Source organism: Ogataea angusta (assembly GCF_019207475.1).
Source record: "Ogataea angusta isolate 61-244 chromosome Unknown 61-244_NODE_3_length_881311_cov_93.026150, whole genome shotgun sequence".
Taxonomy (NCBI): domain Eukaryota; kingdom Fungi; phylum Ascomycota; class Pichiomycetes; order Pichiales; family Pichiaceae; genus Ogataea; species Ogataea angusta.
In genome coordinates this window covers 493,598-511,659 of record NW_025065217.1, presented here as the reverse complement: position 1 = coordinate 511,659, position 18,062 = coordinate 493,598, and the positions used below count along the sequence as shown (strand labels likewise).

The following is an 18,062-nucleotide window of genomic DNA, read 5'->3' as shown; positions in this document are numbered from 1 at the left end:
TTTTCTCTTTATACAGAAGAATAGATCAAAATTAACTCAAATCAGATCTCGACGAAATACGGACATTTAGAATTTCAGCCAGATGAAATTTCAAAATCATATATAAAAAAAAAAAAACGTAGAATCAGGCTGTGTCAGCTCCACTACTACTAAAGAACCGCTGGGCCCTGCTAAAGGAAAAAGAAAAAATTAAGATAAGCTTGTACTCACTAACAAATCTTAGTGCGCTTTGGATGAACGCCAGATTTGTTTGCACTGTACTGTATCATTACATAATATAACATCACCTGGGGTGTGGACCTTGGTTGGGAGCACAGTCCTTTTCAAAGTTATAAAACTCACATTTTTACATTGTACCTGGTGGATTCTTCTCTAGCGGTGTCATCGAGGTTATTGGGTATATCCCATTACCAACAACATTGGTTTAGGACTTTTGACAATTGACGTAATATAACATATATTTAATGAGCGAAGGCAGTCGAGAAATCGTTTTAGATGGACACAATTCACAAGTATTGCGATCTTCTTCGAGCACAGGACATTTGGATAAGCTCGCTCTACTCCTTGATTCGCCTGAAGAGTCCGAAACCACACAGCTACCAGATGATTATCAAGCGAAGACGAGTGATATTTCAGAGCCTAGATCAAAATGTTTCGGTCTCACGATCAAGGAGTCTTCACAAATGTCTAACTTTTACTACAATGGATTAAAGGTCCCAATAATGATGTATAGGTGCTTCACATATCTGGACCAAGAAACAGGATATGACAAAGTTGGAATTTTCCGCTTATCGTCTGTGAAATCGGAAATCAACAAATTGGAGGAAATGTTCAACAGCTTGGGGGACGTGGACTTGATTAACCTGAACCCGAAACCTAGCATACATGCCGTCACGACACTTTTCAAGCGATGGCTTCGCTCCGGAGAAAGAATATTGAACGAGGAAGATTGCACGCAACTTAAACTACTACTTCAACTTTCGAACGTTTCCATTAGAATTCGCGAGTTTGATTCTGTTCTTAGAGCGCTCCCGTTGGAGAACTACCAGATATTAAAATGTTTATTCATCTATCTTGATAAGGTTCTTGAATACCGAGATCAGAACAAAAATTCGATTGAAAGCTTGGCGATGCTATTCAGCGCGAACGTCTCCTACGACCCAACAGGCAAACATGTTCCAATATTCACTGAACTGCTGGTTAATAGAAAATTTTACTTCCTTGATTGATGGGCGCTTACTCTCCATAATAATGTACTCTTTACCTTTATCGTTTATTGCGTAAGTTAAATATTCCTTATAATCTCCTTGGACACGAAAACGTCGTCACCAACTTCCACTTCGCGAGAAACACCCACGTTACGTCTCCGTTTTCTAATCACGTTCTCGATGAACGCCTCTCCAGCCTTATAAGAGGACCTCACCAGCGGTCCTGATGCACAGTAAAGGAATCCCATATCCAAGGCAACATTCTTCCAGTGCTCAAATTTTCCTGGAGTGACGTACTCAACAACCTTCATGTGTCTCTTCGTAGGTCTCATGTACTGCCCGAAAGTCACCACGTCCACGTTATTCTCTCTCAAATCTTTCAAAGTTTGCAAAAGTTGATCATCAGTTTCTCCGAATCCAAGCATCAGGGAAGTCTTCGTCACCAGATTGCCGTTAGTCTCTTTGGCCGTGCGTAACACCGACAACGACTGTCTGTACGTAGCACGCCTGTCTCTTATATGTGGAGTCAGATCTTCCACGGTTTCTAGATTGTGAGCGAAAACATCTAGCGGTGAAGATGCAAGGACTTTGACCATCTCCAGGTCTCCACGGAAATCTCCTGACAGACACTCAACTAAAATCTGAGGAGCTTTCTCTTTGATTTTCTCGACAGTAGAGCGCAAGTGATGAGAACCTCCGTCGGGGAGATCATCTCTGTCCACGGTAGTCAAAACCACGTATCCAAGTCCCCATCTGCTTATTGCCTCTGCTGTATTCTCGGGCTCGTTTGGATCTAGGGGGCCCGGGTTTCGGTTTGTCTTCACCGAGCAGAAACGACACCCTCTCGTGCAAGTATCTCCCATCAACATGATTGTAGCAGTTGCTTCTGACTTCTTACCTCCCCAACATTCCCCAATATTTGGACACTTGGCCTCCTCGCACACAGTTGCCAGTTTCAACTCCCGGACATCTTTCTTCAGCGAATGAAATGATTTACCTTTGGGAATCGGAACTTTGAGCCACGAGGGCAACCTTGCGTCAGGGTCTTTCCGCGCCAATTCCAGAGGATCTACAAGTAGATCTTTAGCCTTTCCACTGATAAAATCCTCGAAAGAGGGTCCTTTGTTCAGCTTGTCAGTGAACTGAGTAACTTTTCGTCTTCTTCTTGGCTTGGGAACAATGGTCTCCTCCGCGCGTTGTTCTCCCACGTGACCTGTAGTTGGGACTGATGCAAGTCCCCTGATTCCCACAATACCAGGTCTGAGATTGGCGGAGATCAGATTCTTGCATAAAATCATCGTTGGGTATATGTATATCAGTCGGCTCTAATTTATTTTTTTTACCCTCGCACCGTCTCCTTGGTTGATTATGTAATTCGAGCCTTCATTGGACTTTTATCGTCCGGGAAAATTTTGGGTTCGACTGACTACGGAGTATAATATATAAGAAAATGCTGATATAATCAGTGATAATGATAGTATGTAACAATGTCTACCTGTTTAGCCGTGTTTTATGCAATGGCGGCATGACATGAGACTCTGAAGTATCAGGAGAATTCTCGCTTTGTTCGTGTTTCTTCTCTAAAGCGACCGCAACAACTTTCGCCATGAGTTGTTGGCATGTAGCGTCGTCATACTTGTTCAGCCATGGATGCGACAAAAGCTCAGCATAGACAGGACGATTATTTGGATTCTTGTTGAGGCACAGATTCACGAAATCACGTGCCTCTTTGGAAAAGCGATCGTCAGGCAAAGTTGGTGGTTCGCCATCAACAATTGCACTCAGTTGCGAAAATATGTTGTCGTAGGTTTCTTGTGGATAAGGGTAACTGCCCTTTGCGATCTCAAGTATTGATAATCCCAATGACCAAATGTCCGATTGGACTGTATAGGTAGCGTCGTCTGGCGTTGAAGATTTTATGCGTTCTGGTGCCATATATGACTGGCATCCAATGTTGGTTCTGGCTAACGAAGCGACTAAATTACCACTAACACCAAAATCACATAGCTTCACTTTCCCAGAGTCTCCGACCAGAATATTTGTCGGCTTCACATCTCTGTGGATAATGTTGTGATCGTCTTTCAGCTGCTTAAGACCCTTCACAACACATTTTGTAACATATGCTAACTCAGGTTCGTTAAGCCCATTTCCATATATTTTGTCAAGTGACCCACCTTGCATGTATTCCATGCACATATAAACTGCACCTTCAACGAAAAATGCGCCGTAGAAGTCCACAATGCAATCACTCACACAACTATGAAGCACTTCGAGCTCCATTAGGATTTGTCTGAACTTAGAATCGTCCAGCTCCAGCCGGACTTCCTTCATTGCCATGATAATACCTGTAGGTTTATGCAATACTTTGGATACTATTCCATAGTTTCCACGTCCCAGTTCCTCCAAAAACTGTAGATCGTCATGAGATATTCTAAAAGAAGAGCCATTTGAGAAATCAACACCTTTGGAATGTACAGATGCCTTACCAGCAAAATTGAGAGAACCCGACTTAATGTCCACATACTTCGCATAATTAGCAAACATGCCTGCGGGCTTGGGTTGCGCCTGGGGAAGACGCAGATTTGGTTTAGATCTTGCTCCTCCGATAGGAGCAGGCGCGCTGTTATGCGGAACACTCGGAACTCCTCTCTGAGGCAGCATATTGAGTTTTAGCTTATTCATTGACTTATTGGAAGATGTTTGACTCTGAGGGTCGGTCAAGGAATTAAGGTCGAATTTCATTCCTCTTCTTTGAGATAATGACTGTTTTCTTTGAGGGGGTTTAGCCTCTGTAGAGGGCGCTGGATTAATCTCGTTTCGAACAATCGCATCTAACTTATCAGCCAAAGCTACGTCCGGTAATTCTGGTAAAGGCTTTTCCTGACTGGTCACAGTTTCCGATGATTTGGTTGCGTGTCCGCCAAACGGGCGCTCCACGGGGTCTTTGATGGTTTTGAAACTATGGCTGCGGCTCCTTGAATCCGACAGCGCTTTCTCATCGGTTTCCGGTTGTTTCTTTGGAATCCTAAAGGATGTTCGCCTCATCAGGCCTTCCGCGGATTGAGTGTCGGCCTTCTCCTCCGCATCAAGATTTGGAGTTCCCGGGGCGCCAGCGTCCTCGGTGCGCGGAGTCGTCGGCGAGCTCATGATTGGAGAGGCATTTCTTGCCGGGCTGAAAAGTTCTTCGCTCGAATGCTGTTGTTGCCTCTTGGCTTGAAAAGCTAATAGCTTGGCCTGTGCGTTAGGATTAAGGCCACGATTATGAATGCTAAGATCTTGTAATTTTGAGGATAGGTCGCTGTTGTCTCCCATGCTGTGAAAGGCGGACCAAAGGAAGGAATGTACTGATTCTGAAAATCTGAATGCCCAAAAAATGTATGTCTCGAGACAATGCTTGACTCAAACAGTGTGGGATGGAGTGGCGAATGTCACTAGATTTTGCCGTTAGGCTTTACCTTAGCTGGAATGGTCCGTCCAGTAGAACAAGAGGTTAAAGGATTGAGTCGGGATGTATGCTTGAAACTTTTTTCTGTTTGGACCTTTGTCTTCGCACCTGAATCACCTCAGCTAAGCTCACCAAATTTTGACTGCTTGCGATTTTTGTTGTAATTTTTTTCAACTTGGCAAATTTCAGTCCTTTACAGATAGTCGCGTCGAAATATAGGTCGACAATAGAAAGACTTTTAGAAACTCAATTTTTTCGCTTGGAAGCAAAATTGTTTTTTCCGTTGATGTGATGCACACTTACAGGGTTCACTTAATAATAACGGAGCAAGTGCAATTTATATAAGGTTTCTGCCGACATCTTCTATAAATAATTAGGATCGATGACGACATACCACAGAGCCGCTTTATTGACCTCCACCAAAAGTTTTCGGTCCTCGCCTAGGAATTGTGATTGTAAGACTGCAAAAGCTGAATGATTCTAAAAATAACTGGAAGCATATCTTACCACTATTGCAGATGAGCTCCGACTTGCCCTGATTGTCGCATCCTTTGGTTCTGAAAGATCCGAGCAAATCCCGCATAGATTTCTATTGACGATTGCAGTAGATGTTTGTCTACGGTAAATAACGACCTTTTTATTCAGCGCACTAACAGCCTGTAAACCATGCAGTCACAATAATAAGAACATGTACGGTTCCTTGCAAGAAATCGAATAACATTTCTCAATTAGGATATAAGCACGAGTGCCTTATTATTGTTTAGGCCTTGTGCCGTTTCAGCCTACATGATATCTCCTTATTATCCGTATGCGTTGCTCAAAACTGATTCTAAAATTGTCTTACTTTTTAAATTCATGCCTTTTCAATTCGAAAACCTGCCTCCGGAGCAGCTCGAGCTGCAGGTCCCTGTTTACATCTTAAAAGGGCAAACGTTTGCACGCCGCAAGGGATTGCTTGCAGTGTTCAATGACAAATTTAGTGTGCAATATTACGAGATAGTGGATGGCTACTTCAAAGCAATGGTCCATCTCGGAGATGGGATAAACTGTCTCACTTTGCAGCATGTAGATGGCATATGGATGAACGGGAAGCCTGCCTTTCCCAAGGATGGGCCAACAGTGTTTGATCAAGCAGTGGTCAAGTTGAACTACAATCCGATAAAAGACGAATCTCTTGTTCCAAAAATACATTTGTGTGTTCTGGTCGGCAAGGACTCACCTCAATTGTTTGACTGTCCGCAGGCCAAAAGATACGAGGGGAACAATCTTGATGCGGCAGTACGCAAGTTGCGCATGGGCGGAAGGTTAATGCAGGCCTTCACGCAGGATGATATGTATTTAGAGAAATTCGGATCGAGGAGCTTCCGATTCGTGGAAGAGAAAACCCGGAGCACCATCAGCTATTTTGAGGAGGTAAAGGGAGTTGTGCGCAACGAAATTAAAATCCATGTTATTCGCTCGGACCGCACGGTTGGCGAACTTCGAAGTGCTGATTATGCACAACAAAACCCCAAGGCAAAGAAGGCTGGAGAGCTATTTGGCATTGCGATGGATGCTTTGACCAAATATGGTGGCCCATTTGCAGAGTCTGCAACCTCCCGCGTGCCAGCTATGGCGGCTGTCATGATCTTGGATGCTCACTGGGATAGGACGCAGAACTTAATCTTGGGACATGCCGCATTGGGCGGTGGAAATGATAGGATCAAGCTGGCTATCTTTGGATCCCATGGACTTCACTCCTGGCCAATGAATATGGAGTCTCTGCATAGAGCATTGACCGACACTACGCCGATCAGTACTAGTGAGGTGGCCAATGATTGCAACCAATGTGGCACTGCTTGGGAATGCTTTACCTTGACTCTAGGGGCCTTCATGCATGAGATAGGACACCTGCTTGGCTGTCCACACCAAAAAAACGGAGTTATGCTCCGTGATTATCTAACAATGAACCGCAAGTTCTTAGCGAAAGAGGCGTATTGTCAGCGAACAAAGAAGTCAGAATGGGGCCCTGTTCTCACAAGCACAGAGCCTGGATGGCACAGATTGGACAAAATAAGGTTTCTGTATCATCCAGCCTTTGCTGTTCCTGCTGATTTCTATGTTGAGTCATTTAGACCAACTGCGTTTAGATGCAACCAGGGAATGAAACTGCCTGCAGATGCAGTCTGTGAAATCTCCGTTTTGGCGATCGATAAAGATACTTTGGACTTGGTGGCACCTTCAGGGATCTATCTAGTCGAGTTCATGACCGGTGAATTTCCCGATTTGCAATACGAGTTCTTACCCGTGTTCTTGAAAGGTCAGGGCTGCAGCCCTGTCGTTCGCTTGTCCGTCTCCCAACTTGAGTCTCAACTGAAAAGCAAGAAGCCCATCAACGTTCGGGTTCTTGCTCGTGGGTTTGTACAAAAAGACATCAGTGATTTGCGGAAATTCCTCAGAGAGCTGAGCTCTCCCGTGTTGGTGAATGGTGGTACATTGTCTCTTACCAAAAGCGAGGTTTACGGAGGAGGTCAGGGCCGTGATTTGATGGTCACATTTCCTGAAAAGCGAATTACCGGGCTACAAATCACGCATGGTTTGGCGTTGGACGGAATTAGAGTTCTCTTTAGTGATCGAAGCTATGTGGATTTTGGAAATTTCAAAAGTCATCACTCGGATTTTCATTTGGAAGAAGATGAAACTATAACAGGATTCAATATACGCTGTGGAGCTTGGGTTGATGCTATTCAGATTCTGACCAATAAAAGATCGAGTCCAATGCTAGGCGGAACAGGGGGAGGTGTGCGTCAGTTTATCGTGCCTCATGGTAAGAAGTTGCAGGGCTTTTATGGAAAGTTGTCCAATTGGTGCAACGGTGTAGGGTTTTTATATGGTTGAACCGCTTCAAAAATAAGAACCTTGTACGTTAGTGCTCTCCACCAGACATGTTGGGATGAAACGATTAATGTCTACCAGTGGCACTTGAAGTCCAGACGGCAAGTCTGCAGAATTGAACAGGTATTCTTGTTTCACCTCTTCAGGGGAAGGCACTTTCTGGAAATTGATGCTATTGTTGAGTTTCTCGTACTTGGAATTTAAAATGCGTAATAATTCAACTACAGTTGAGATATTCTGTCGGAATGCAGGTGGGAATGCTGAATTTTGAAATTCTCTTACAAACCTGATTTCTTCCCTCCAAAGGTGCTTGTCTTTAACATTGGTTTTTCTCGCCTTGATGTGCAACTTCGATCTGATCTTGGATTGATCAATACTTTTGGCAAGACCATATGTGCTGATACCGAGGGCTATTCCCAGCTCATTCTTGTGATAGTAGGATAGGCTTCTGTAGTATGAAAACAGAATTTCCACAAAACTCCTCAAAGTCCCAACTTGCGAAGATTTCCTCAGTTGTTCCAGAACTGCGCATTCATTGTAGACAAATATCAGTATGCGAGCATAAGTATTCAGTTTTTCCGGAACTTGATCAAAATCACCAAATCTGGCCTCGATCTCTTTATGTGTCACGTGGATATTCTTGAATACAACTAAAAGTTGCACCATTATCTGGTTCAGATGATAAATGTAATCAAAGTGCGGTCGATGCAATTCAGACACCTGATCCCGAAATTCAATCGCAAGCCCAAATGCGCTCTTAAGCATATTAGATAATTTTCTCCACGCGTCGTCAGCGAGATCGTTCGAGCTGTATTGTATTTCGAGGGCCTCCAATGTCAGCAGATGATATATCTGCATGATAGAGATGGACGAAGCAACAATTTCATCATAGGCAGACCAGTCCAATGTTTTGACGGCCTTGTAATTGGACCAGGGACATCCTTCATAGATCTTGATTTCCTTGCCACCCTCCAGAAGGTCTTGGATGTTAGCTACATCGGTCCTTCGGCTGTTTTTGACGAAACTAAATAATTGATCGATTAGTTCATGCAGGTTATGCACAGAATTCATCAGATGACTGGAGCTAATGGCATGTCGCAGCTCATTGATTCTCGTCGGGGTGTCCAATTGAACGTTTGTACACGGGACAATGATTTCATCGCGAGCAAAACTCATTATGTTCTTTGCGACGAATTGAGCAGTTGTATATAGTTGATTAATTTTACACCCTTACACTGCGACGTGTATCTTGTTGTGGGATGTGGCCCTTTTTTAGTCTTGTTCTTACAACATGCATGGAAGTACAAAGCCACCGTCTCCCCTTTTTTACACCTTAGCTCCCAGTATACAAACTTCTTCTCTTATGGTTTCTCTATCCTCTTCCTCTTCGACTGCTAGATATGCACAACTGATCCTTGGGGTGATTCTCCTCGGTTTATCAGGAAAAATCATCAACGACAGAAACTCCTTGACATCTCTGGCAGATGAGCTAATGGAGCTCTATAACAGTACTTCATCCGAGACTTCTTTTTCCTTGGCTAAACGGGACGCAAATGAGCCCTCCCTTTACGTTGACCCCTCGTGGAAAAAATCTGCGGTTGTGCTTTCTTCAGCCTGTACCAGTATTAGTTCCAATTCCTTGAACTACGCGTTGCCAAAATTTATCACTAAAAAGAACACAAATTCAAACACCCAAGCCCTTCTGTGGAAGTCTTCTGCCTTCAGAACCTTGTCAACCAGTGCGTCGGATTTTGTTTCCAAGACGGCGATAGGTGTTTCCCTGAAACAAGCTGGATATGCTTCATCATTATTTGGATCTGAGGTGCTTTCGCAAGCATTGTGGGTAGTCAATGTAATTATTCAAGTCAGTCAATTTGGCTCCCAATCATGCTCCAATGTCGAAGGCTTGATCAGCAGCTATAACCTTACTTCTGATCTTTCCGATTTCATATTGTCTAATTACTACAACGAGAACGGATCGGATAACTTGACATCGTCTGATAGTGAGCTATACGACCAGATTGAAAACTTATTCTCTCAATCAAATTCCTCAAATCTCTTGGGGTCTCTATCCAGCTTGCTAGACTCCTACAATTCCAATAATCTTACTACTTTGGAGAAGCAGTCGGCCTTGTTACTCAAACTTGCAAGCAATTGCCAGCTAAAGAAATCTTCCATGGCTTTGTCCATCATTACTCTTGCAACCTATCTTCTTACTAGTACCTTTTTGGCTTCAAGTGCCGTGTCATTTGTGAATCAGTACCATAAAGAAAAAGAACAGGCTACCAAAGCGATCCAAGCTAAGCCAGAAAGTGAAGACACAGCATCGGAAACACCGAGACCTCAAATTCATTTTGTTTATAAATCTGACTGGCTCCTCCCAGATATTCTTAGTGATGAGGAGCTTTATTCAATTTCAACCGTATAATTGACTTTGGCTTTTCACAATACATCTGTGCTACAAAATTAAAATTGCTTGTTTTTAATTACATATATTAATATTCGATTATGCAATGTGAGTTTTAGATTGAAGTTGAGCAAAGTAGCCATAATTTCAAGGACTCATTTTCTATACCAGCGTTAGTGGCTATCAGATGAATAAAGTGATTGCAACCCAAGCAATCAAAGTAGTCCAAAGAACCGCTGCTAGTGTATCGTTACTTTTTCTTCCCTCATTGGCCAAAGCTTGAGCAGTGGATGAGCTTTGGGTGCCGATGTCAGCGGAGCCCACAGTCCATGAAGATGCACGATTAGCCCAAACAAGACATGAACTTTCGGTAGCAGTGACCACTGAGGTGACAGTAAAGTAAGAAGACTCAGTAACGGTAGGTAGGACGGTTGCAGACGTAGGTTGAGCAGCAGTAGGTTGAGCAGCAGTAGGTTGAGCAGCAGTAGGTTGAGCAGTAGGTTGAGCAGTGGTCTGAGCAGTGGATGTAGTAGAAGATGCAATGGTGGAGACCACTGTGGTTGGGTATAGAGTTGAAATCAAAGTTTGGTAGCCTGTAGTCAAACTATACGATTCAATAACTTTGGTATCCCAGACAATATAGGTACCTGTCACCACCGTTTCTGTAACTGTCGTATCGTAGCTGGTGAAGTAGTTTTCGCTATAATCTGTGTAAAGAGAGTAAGAAGAGCCATAAAAGATGGAAGTCACGGTCTCATACTCGATACTATTGGTGGAGTGATTGAAGTAACCGAGGAAACTTGTTGTGGACACAGGATAAGTGTATATTGATGTTGCTGTTGGCTCAACAATCAAAGATGATCCAGGAATAGTCTGCGTTGAAGTGGAAACTTGCGAGTTCACATACGTTAGTGTTTCTGTATGGGTCACGAGCAACACAATAGCAGAACTGGTGGATATGACATACGTGTTAGTTGACAGCTTGCCGATCACAGTTGTGACTACCTCATTCGTGTTTGTGGGTGTTGCCGTAGAGGGACTTTCGGTGAGCTTCGGGGTGTCAGGCGTCGTCTGCAAAGAACTCGTAGCTGTAGTGGTTGTGTATGGTGTAGTAGGTGCAACAGTACTAGTAATAGTTGATGACGGGGAGCTAGAAATGGAAGATGAGGACGTGGATTCAGCAGTGGTCGTTGTCTCTTGTGTTGTGAGAGAAGACGTAGACAGGGACGAAGAGGAGGAGGAGGAGGAGGAGGAGGAGGAGGAGGTGGTGGTGGTGGTGGTGGTGGAGGTTTGCTCCAGCGTGGATGATGTGGAGGAGGAAGAAGTGGTTGATGTTGGCTCAGAAGTATCAGTGTTGATAGTTCCCTGCAATGAGGATGGAGTGGTGATTAGGATACAACCATCACATGAGAAATCTGGGTTCCACTAAAAGGGGTTAGCTCAATACAAAAGGCTTTCTTCATTTGATGAGTAGCTACTTACTCTTGTAGTGTAACCGGAAGCAAGTTGAGTTAGGGCTGAGTAAGCGAGTAGGAATCGGAGCTTCATTGGGATTGGATTGGGTTCAGACCGATTTTAATATAAATACAACTTGGTGAAGGGGAAAAAAGGGGATCAACTTTTACCCTTAAATTTCACCGTCATAATGTGTGAACTATAGTACATTTGTTGCTATCTACTAGTGTGTTTTTTTGTTTCCTCCAACGCCTTGTCTAGATCTTTCAATAGCGTGCTCCATCTTGGTCCATCCTTAGCCTGGTTGGAGGAAAAGTCAACGCCAATTCCTGTTGGCTTCGGGCGCTCGTCATCGTCACTTTCGTCAGAGGTATCTTCGAAGTCACTGTCGTCAAATTCTAGCCCAGTGTAGCTGCATATAGCTTCCATAGCATCCTCCCAGCCGGTAACGTTGAAAACGCTTGATCGTCTATGTGATCCATTCAAGTTTGGGGGTGTGCTTATTTCAACAAAAATGTTTTTCGACGTGGGGAGCCGGCTCAGTTCGCTCAGCGGAGTAACCGACAATACCACGGTAGCGAGGTCCTCGAGCTCAGAATGGGGACACTTGTCTCTAAAGTTCTGTAAAGTAGCACAAAGAGTGTCGTCGGTCCCCCAATGGACCCTGTTTTCGTCAGCAGTCGGAGTGACATCGTTTAGCAGCTTATGGTACTCGTCAATCTTGCTGAAAAGATTCTCCTTCTCATCATCATCTGCCCCACTATCAAAGCTTAGCGTGCTCAACACCTGCGACTCGGAACGCAACTGCAAAGAAGAAGTAAATACCATGTGTATCTGAATCTTGACCATTAATAGACTGCGTACTATGTTCTTTATGGATACCAAGGAATGGTGCGAGGGATTTAGTTGGTTGATGACGATAATCATTGCGCACGGCTTACGACTGAACACGAGCGAGTTGATGGTAGCTTCGTAAAATTTTGGGTTCACGCCTGGCGGAAGCTGCTGGGGCGTTTCAGTTTCGTTAAATTTCAGTATTTCGTAGAACTCGTCCTCCTTCACTGTTGTGGTGATCAAACCGCTTGGAAATTCCGTGTTGAGGTTGGCCAGCGCCACACCCCATTTTTCCAAAACCTCCTCCTCCGAACAGCTCAAATACAACAGCTCAGAGTCAAACTGAACTTTCACCACTGTTGGCGAGGGGATTTGAGATTTCAAAGAGTGGTCCACGGAAAAAGTTTTGATGGTGCTAGCGCACAAATCCACAAGTACGAACATGCGCTCAAACAAGTAGCAGTAGCACTCATCCCACAGCGCAAGGTCTTCACTTATCTGCAACTTGTCAACGAGACGCAGATCACCGAACGAGTCCACGGCTAGCTTATTAAGTCTAACCGTATCGAATTTTTGGGACTGTAGCATTATTAGCTCCCCAATGAACTTCGACCGCAGGAGATATATCGGGAAATCGCTCGTCCACGAGCTCTTCATCCTTGAAGAACCCAATGGCAAAGTTGTCGTGCTGCTTGACTCCGGAACTGTTTGGACGGATACCGATGAAATGATAGAGGACACAGCGGAGATCGAAGATCCTCGCGAAGGCTTTTTGGCATGTCTTTGATGCACCCATTGATCGGCCCTATTGCGCTGTGTTATCCGTGGAGAGGACCCATTGGAGCCCGGCTGAGAATTCGGCGGGCGATAATGAATACTATGTGCAGGCTCCGGTTTCCTGACAGGCACTGTCAAGATATTAGTGATCATTTGGTCGGCAACTACCTGGGATGCAGGAACCGCTCGCACGTTCTGATGACATTTGGGACAATGAGGGAATTGTACAGGGGCCACCGAAGCCGACGACTGCACCTTTGATATATTGACAAATTCCATCTCCAGCAGGAGACATTTCTCATGGCAGCTGTGCTGACACCTAAGCTCTATGATACCCTCAGGGTCCATGTTCTCTGACTTGTACAGCAGCATGGATTGCAGGGGCAGATCACAGAAAATACACGAGTCTGGTATCGAATTCTTGCGTTTTGATTGAGGTGAGCTTTGCTGCGACGATGTTGGCGTACTCCATATGTGGGGCGACTTCGAAGGTTCTTGAAACCTCGGGGAGGTAACCGTGGTGCTCTGTAAAGGCCTGGATTTATTTTTTTGAGAGGCGGGTGAGTTGTTCGAGTTACTCACCGCGCTCCTCGGCGAGCCAAAGCTGAATTTCTCTGTGAACTTGCCAAACTTCTTGGAGATTTCGTATGCAGCAGGACTAAACACCGTCGGAGTTTGGGGTTGGGGATGTATCCCTAGAGAGGGCGATGCTTGTGCTTCTTTGCGAGCTCTACGGGGTCTCGATGGGGAAGTACGTGGTGAAGCTGAAAAAGACTTCTCCAGTGAGCTAGTCAAATTTTCCAGCGACTCTGCCCCCAGCAAGCCGCTTGAGTTCACATGGAACTTCTTGCTTGAGTCTCCTACCTTACTCATATCGCCTAGGGTAAGGTTGGAGCCATCCGACGTAAAGAAATACGTATGAAACAATTGATAATGATGTATGTTTCAAAATTTTAAGGTATGAAAAATGCTCACACTGCCTGATAAACGCTTTTCAAGGTACGGGAATAAAAACTTATATTGCAAGACTCGTTACATGAACTAAGCGGCTTCCTGAAGACTGATAATCCGAGAAAGGTGCTGAGAATCGTCGGGACCAGGTTCTGCGGCTGGAGCGTCACCCCCTCCGGTAAACTGTGCCGTTCGCTCAATGGCGTTTTGACTAGGCATAAAGATCACCTTGGCGTTAGAGCTCTCGGCCATCTTTTGCATTGCGTCCAAGTATCTGATTTGCATAGCAGCTTTGGAAGCCAGAACGTCTGCAGCCTTTCTCATCAGTTTGGCGCTCTCGACCTCGGCTCTGGCCTGAATAATCTTGGATTCTCCAATTCTCTTTGCCTCAGCAGCCATGGAAAGCGAGTTGGAAACTCCTGGCGGCAGGCTGAAGTCCTTGATTAGCAGACTCTCCACCTTAACACCCCAGCTGGCAGCAGGTTCCGCGATAATTTCCTCGATCGACTGCGCAATCTCTTCTCGTCTCTCGATAGCGTCCTGCAAGTTTCTGGCACCTAAAACCTGACGCAGCGTGGTTTGCGTCCGCTCTCTCAGCGAGTCCTCAATGTCATAAACAGTGAAAAACGCTGTATGAGGCTTAACGACTTGGTAATACAGAACACTCGACAACGTGATGGAAACATTATCTTTGGTGTAGCAGGACAGGGTAGGTATCTGCATTGTCTTGAGCATCACGTTTGAGTGATGGAGCTTCTCGCTCAAGGGGTTAACTTTGACAAGTCCAGGGTCCACTGCTTTGTACAATTGACCAAACTTAGTGATCAAGCCGACATGTCCTTGATCGACATCCTTGTACGGATTAGGGAAGCAGAAGCAGCAGGGAATGGTTCCTAGGGCTCCAAAACAGGAACCAACCCCGTTGATGAACGAGCCGTACCAGCCATTATCTGGTGTGTCCCATTCAAAAGCATACGACATTTGGAAGTCTTCTCTTGCTCTTGGTTGCTGAGTGATGATAGGCCTCGAGGTGTCTAGACCAGGAGGGTTTTTCAGGTCCATAGTGTCAGGGTAGTTGCTTTCGTTGTCATTGGTTCCCGTTTGGGTCGGTTCGAAGTTAGACGTCATGTTAGTCCACAATGGGGCAGAGTTACTGTTCTTATATAGCTTACAAATAGAGTACCCACGACTCTCGGCTGTGCAAAAAGAGCCTGTTTTTTGTGGAGATTGGTGACCTATCGTGTTGCGCTGCATGGCGCAATCTGATAATCATCGCATGACGTCATCGACCGTTTAGAAGCTATTACCTCGGCTATTATGACTAGCCGAGAGATAGTTGGTGAAGTCGTTAGAGTCGTTGGAATTGAATCTCGTATTTTTGGGCCGTACGGTCAGCGGCGCGTCGCTGTCCGAATCTTTATCCTGATCTATCGGAGCTGAGTAGTTGAAGTTGGAAGGGTTCTGAATAAAGAAGGGATCGCTCAGGTCGAAGCCCAGCAGCGGATCGACCGTTATAGACGAGTCGAGCTGGTCAACGCCCGACGGTTGGTACTCCGTGCCTTTGTGTTGTGGTGGCAACGGAAATAGCTGTTGCTTAGGATCATAGTAGTCCAGATTATAGTTCCCCAGGCTGATTTGAGATAACGAGTTGCCACTGTTGCTCATGTAGAATGGGACACGATCCGGCGAGTCTTGGCCTGCAACGTTGGCCATTCTGGTATGGTCATGCGACAGATGGTCAGGCACATTGTGCACCTGTATTTTGGAGTTTGAAGAAAGGGGTATGCTGTCCTCCTGGATAGGGGTCATTGCCAGCTGGAACAATCCAGAGGCTCGAGATTGTGGTCCCGGTTCGGCCCTGTGTTCAGAGTTCCTCAGGTTCGCCGAGGAGTTTTGCTTTTGCACGTCCGCATGCATCTTGAAGTAGTTGTCGCACATTTCGTTGATGTACCGCATGATTCGTACAACGTTCGGCCTCCAGTAGTTGAGTTCCACGATCTCAAAAAGGTGCAACAGCTGTTGGCGAATAGCACCGATGGTATCAGAGTACATATATAGCTTATTGTACCCCAAATGCATCACAGTATACATCACAACCAGCGTTTGGTAGAAGAAAGTGTAGAAGAACGGGTATATGTCATGGAATGATGGCTTGTGGAAGAAGTTGTTGTGTAGCTCTACTAGCAACTGAGCGTGTTCTAAAACCTTCAAAACCGAGTCCAAACAGCTCTCTAACGATTTCTGGTAGTTTGACATGAAATGCTGGTGGAATTTAGCTCTATTACCATAAAGCATGATAAGGTCATTGATTGTATCGCAGTCGGTATCCAGAAGGCAGAATTTCTCTTCAGGTTCAGTTCCGCAAGGGCGCAAAATCGTGAAACGGATGTCCAAAGGACAGCTGTTGAGAAGCTGGTTCAAGTTCAGCTGACTCAGTGACTTAAATGAATTTTTCCTCCTCGCTTTTTTGTCAATGACCGGCAATGTAATATAGCTGGGCTTGGATCTGTCTCGTCCTTTATAATTTCGCACCTCTCGTGTGTCGGCTAGGATTTTCTCGTAGATTAGGATTTCGCTAACAAAAGCCTCGTCTATTTCCATGATGGTGTCAAAATTAATGTTGACTTTGTATGAGTCAATTAGAATGTTGGTGGACTTCTTCACCAACTCTGCGAGTCCAATTTTGTAATTTAGCCTTATCTCGTAGTTTCTCAACAAGGGTTGGAACGTGAATGTGACGGGATTCGGGCGGCCCAGAACAGAGCAAAGTGTGGCAGACACGAAATTGATCACAAACCACAGAGAGGCCCGTTGGTTTTTTTTCACAATGTCGAGAGCAGCTTCGCTATTTTCCTTTTTGAGTGTATCGGCTATAGTCTCATCGTAAACGTGTAACCCAAGGGAGTACGCAGCACTGACAATTCGGAAGAGGAGATACCAGGACCTCTCTATCTGGTTGTTGAAATAAAGATCTTCACACTCAAGAATGTAAGCACGAAGACTCGTTGTAGTTTCGACCTGAATGCCCGATTTCAGGTTCCTGTACTGCTTGTACAGCAGCGGCCTCGTGCGCTCGTAGGTAAGGTTGTATTCCTGGAAGAGCGGATCGCTCGCAGGCACAGAGCGCAGCACAACAATCAGCATAATGATAATGAGCAGCAAAGTATCATCATCGTCCTTCCATGTTTTGGCATTCTTGTAGTTGTCGAGAAAGGCCAACAACGGCGCCTGCTCAAGGTAATTTATGTAGTGGAATCGTAGGTGGAAGAACTTGCACACGAGCTTGCGAATAAGTGAGATGTTTTCTTGTGTTTTCTGTTTAGCAGTCATCGACTTGGCCTTTTCCGAATCAACATCGTATAGAATAGGTAGCTGTCGTTTCTGCTTCATCTGTCTCTTGACGTTAATAAAGTCGTCAAACTCTCCGACGTCCGCATTTGAAAGTGCTCTCGAAATCATAAACCGTGTCGAGTTAGGACCATAGTACATGGGGCCCGCCGGCTTGGAAGTCCCGGAATCCTCTGCGGCGTTGTCCTCGTCGTACTCTTTCAGTTTATCGCGTTTGTACTTCAGCTTCAGCTCTTTGATTTTCAGTTTCAACGCCTCGTTGTCCTTGCGCAGGCTTTGTATTATCTCGTCCTTGTCATTCCCTACGTTTCCAACTACCTCGGGGTCATCTTCGGGTCCTCGTTTGGCAGGGATGGTGGGAGGCTCCGACTTCACGGTGCCCGTGGTAGGTGACACCAAGCCCGAGCTGAGCGCCTCTGCTTTCTCTTCTTCCGGAGCATCTACTATAAACTGATCAACGCGAATGGAGCGGAACTTTTCTGGGTAATAACACTGTCGGTTCCGTACTAAACACTGGTTGCAAGGCACCTGCTTATTGCACTTGACCTTCCGCCTCCGGCACTCAACACAGCTAATTGGCATCAACATGTCGGAAACCGTTGGAAGTGCAGAACGGGGAAAAAACAGATCTTTAGGTCCGCTTCAATTCTTTTTTCGGCGCGGACAAGGCTGTGCAATGTGGGGCTAAAAACCGGGGTTCTGGAAGAAACTCATTCTTGGTATGTACTCCGAAACCAGAGGGCACAGCATAGTTGACATGGAC

The 18,062-nt window shown here is 45.3% G+C and overlaps 10 protein-coding genes across 10 annotated transcripts; 3 read left to right on the top strand and 7 right to left on the bottom strand.

Annotated features, from left to right (window-relative positions):
* Positions 1–464: 464 nt before the first annotated feature.
* Positions 465–1,229, top strand: KL928_001752 (uncharacterized protein; the record flags this gene model as incomplete). The annotated part of the gene is made up of 1 exon (XM_043202152.1): positions 465–1,229. The coding sequence occupies one exon, from the start codon at positions 465–467 to the stop codon at positions 1,227–1,229; it is 765 nt and encodes a 254-aa protein (XP_043061029.1).
* A 56-nt stretch (positions 1,230–1,285) lies between these two features.
* On the bottom strand, positions 1,286–2,506 carry KL928_001751 (uncharacterized protein; the record flags this gene model as incomplete). Its single annotated transcript, XM_043202151.1, has 1 exon — positions 1,286–2,506. The coding sequence occupies one exon, from the start codon at positions 2,504–2,506 to the stop codon at positions 1,286–1,288; it is 1,221 nt and encodes a 406-aa protein (XP_043061028.1).
* Positions 2,507–2,699: 193 nt separating this feature from the next.
* On the bottom strand, positions 2,700–4,520 carry KL928_001750 (uncharacterized protein; the record flags this gene model as incomplete). The annotated part of the gene is made up of 1 exon (XM_043202150.1): positions 2,700–4,520. One exon carries the CDS (start codon positions 4,518–4,520, stop codon positions 2,700–2,702), a length of 1,821 nt encoding a protein of 606 aa, XP_043061027.1.
* A 919-nt stretch (positions 4,521–5,439) lies between these two features.
* KL928_001749 (uncharacterized protein) lies at positions 5,440–7,530 on the top strand (the record flags this gene model as incomplete). The annotated part of the gene is made up of 1 exon (XM_043202148.1): positions 5,440–7,530. The coding sequence occupies one exon, from the start codon at positions 5,440–5,442 to the stop codon at positions 7,528–7,530; it is 2,091 nt and encodes a 696-aa protein (XP_043061026.1).
* Positions 7,531–7,536: 6 nt separating this feature from the next.
* KL928_001748 (uncharacterized protein) lies at positions 7,537–8,703 on the bottom strand (the record flags this gene model as incomplete). Its single annotated transcript, XM_043202147.1, has 1 exon — positions 7,537–8,703. The coding sequence occupies one exon, from the start codon at positions 8,701–8,703 to the stop codon at positions 7,537–7,539; it is 1,167 nt and encodes a 388-aa protein (XP_043061025.1).
* Positions 8,704–8,818: 115 nt separating this feature from the next.
* KL928_001747 (uncharacterized protein) lies at positions 8,819–9,955 on the top strand (the record flags this gene model as incomplete). The annotated part of the gene is made up of 1 exon (XM_043202146.1): positions 8,819–9,955. The coding sequence occupies one exon, from the start codon at positions 8,819–8,821 to the stop codon at positions 9,953–9,955; it is 1,137 nt and encodes a 378-aa protein (XP_043061024.1).
* Positions 9,956–10,117: 162 nt separating this feature from the next.
* Positions 10,118–11,482, bottom strand: KL928_001746 (uncharacterized protein; the record flags this gene model as incomplete). The annotated part of the gene is made up of 2 exons (XM_043202145.1): positions 10,118–11,299; positions 11,417–11,482. The coding sequence occupies 2 exons, from the start codon at positions 11,480–11,482 to the stop codon at positions 10,118–10,120; spliced, it is 1,248 nt and encodes a 415-aa protein (XP_043061023.1).
* Positions 11,483–11,605: 123 nt separating this feature from the next.
* On the bottom strand, positions 11,606–13,873 carry KL928_001745 (uncharacterized protein; the record flags this gene model as incomplete). Its single annotated transcript, XM_043202144.1, has 1 exon — positions 11,606–13,873. One exon carries the CDS (start codon positions 13,871–13,873, stop codon positions 11,606–11,608), a length of 2,268 nt encoding a protein of 755 aa, XP_043061022.1.
* Positions 13,874–14,041: 168 nt separating this feature from the next.
* Positions 14,042–15,205, bottom strand: KL928_001744 (uncharacterized protein; the record flags this gene model as incomplete). Its single annotated transcript, XM_043202143.1, has 1 exon — positions 14,042–15,205. The coding sequence occupies one exon, from the start codon at positions 15,203–15,205 to the stop codon at positions 14,042–14,044; it is 1,164 nt and encodes a 387-aa protein (XP_043061021.1).
* Positions 15,206–15,244: 39 nt separating this feature from the next.
* KL928_001743 (uncharacterized protein) lies at positions 15,245–17,887 on the bottom strand (the record flags this gene model as incomplete). The annotated part of the gene is made up of 1 exon (XM_043202142.1): positions 15,245–17,887. The coding sequence occupies one exon, from the start codon at positions 17,885–17,887 to the stop codon at positions 15,245–15,247; it is 2,643 nt and encodes an 880-aa protein (XP_043061020.1).
* Between the last annotated feature and the right edge of the window lie 175 nt (positions 17,888–18,062).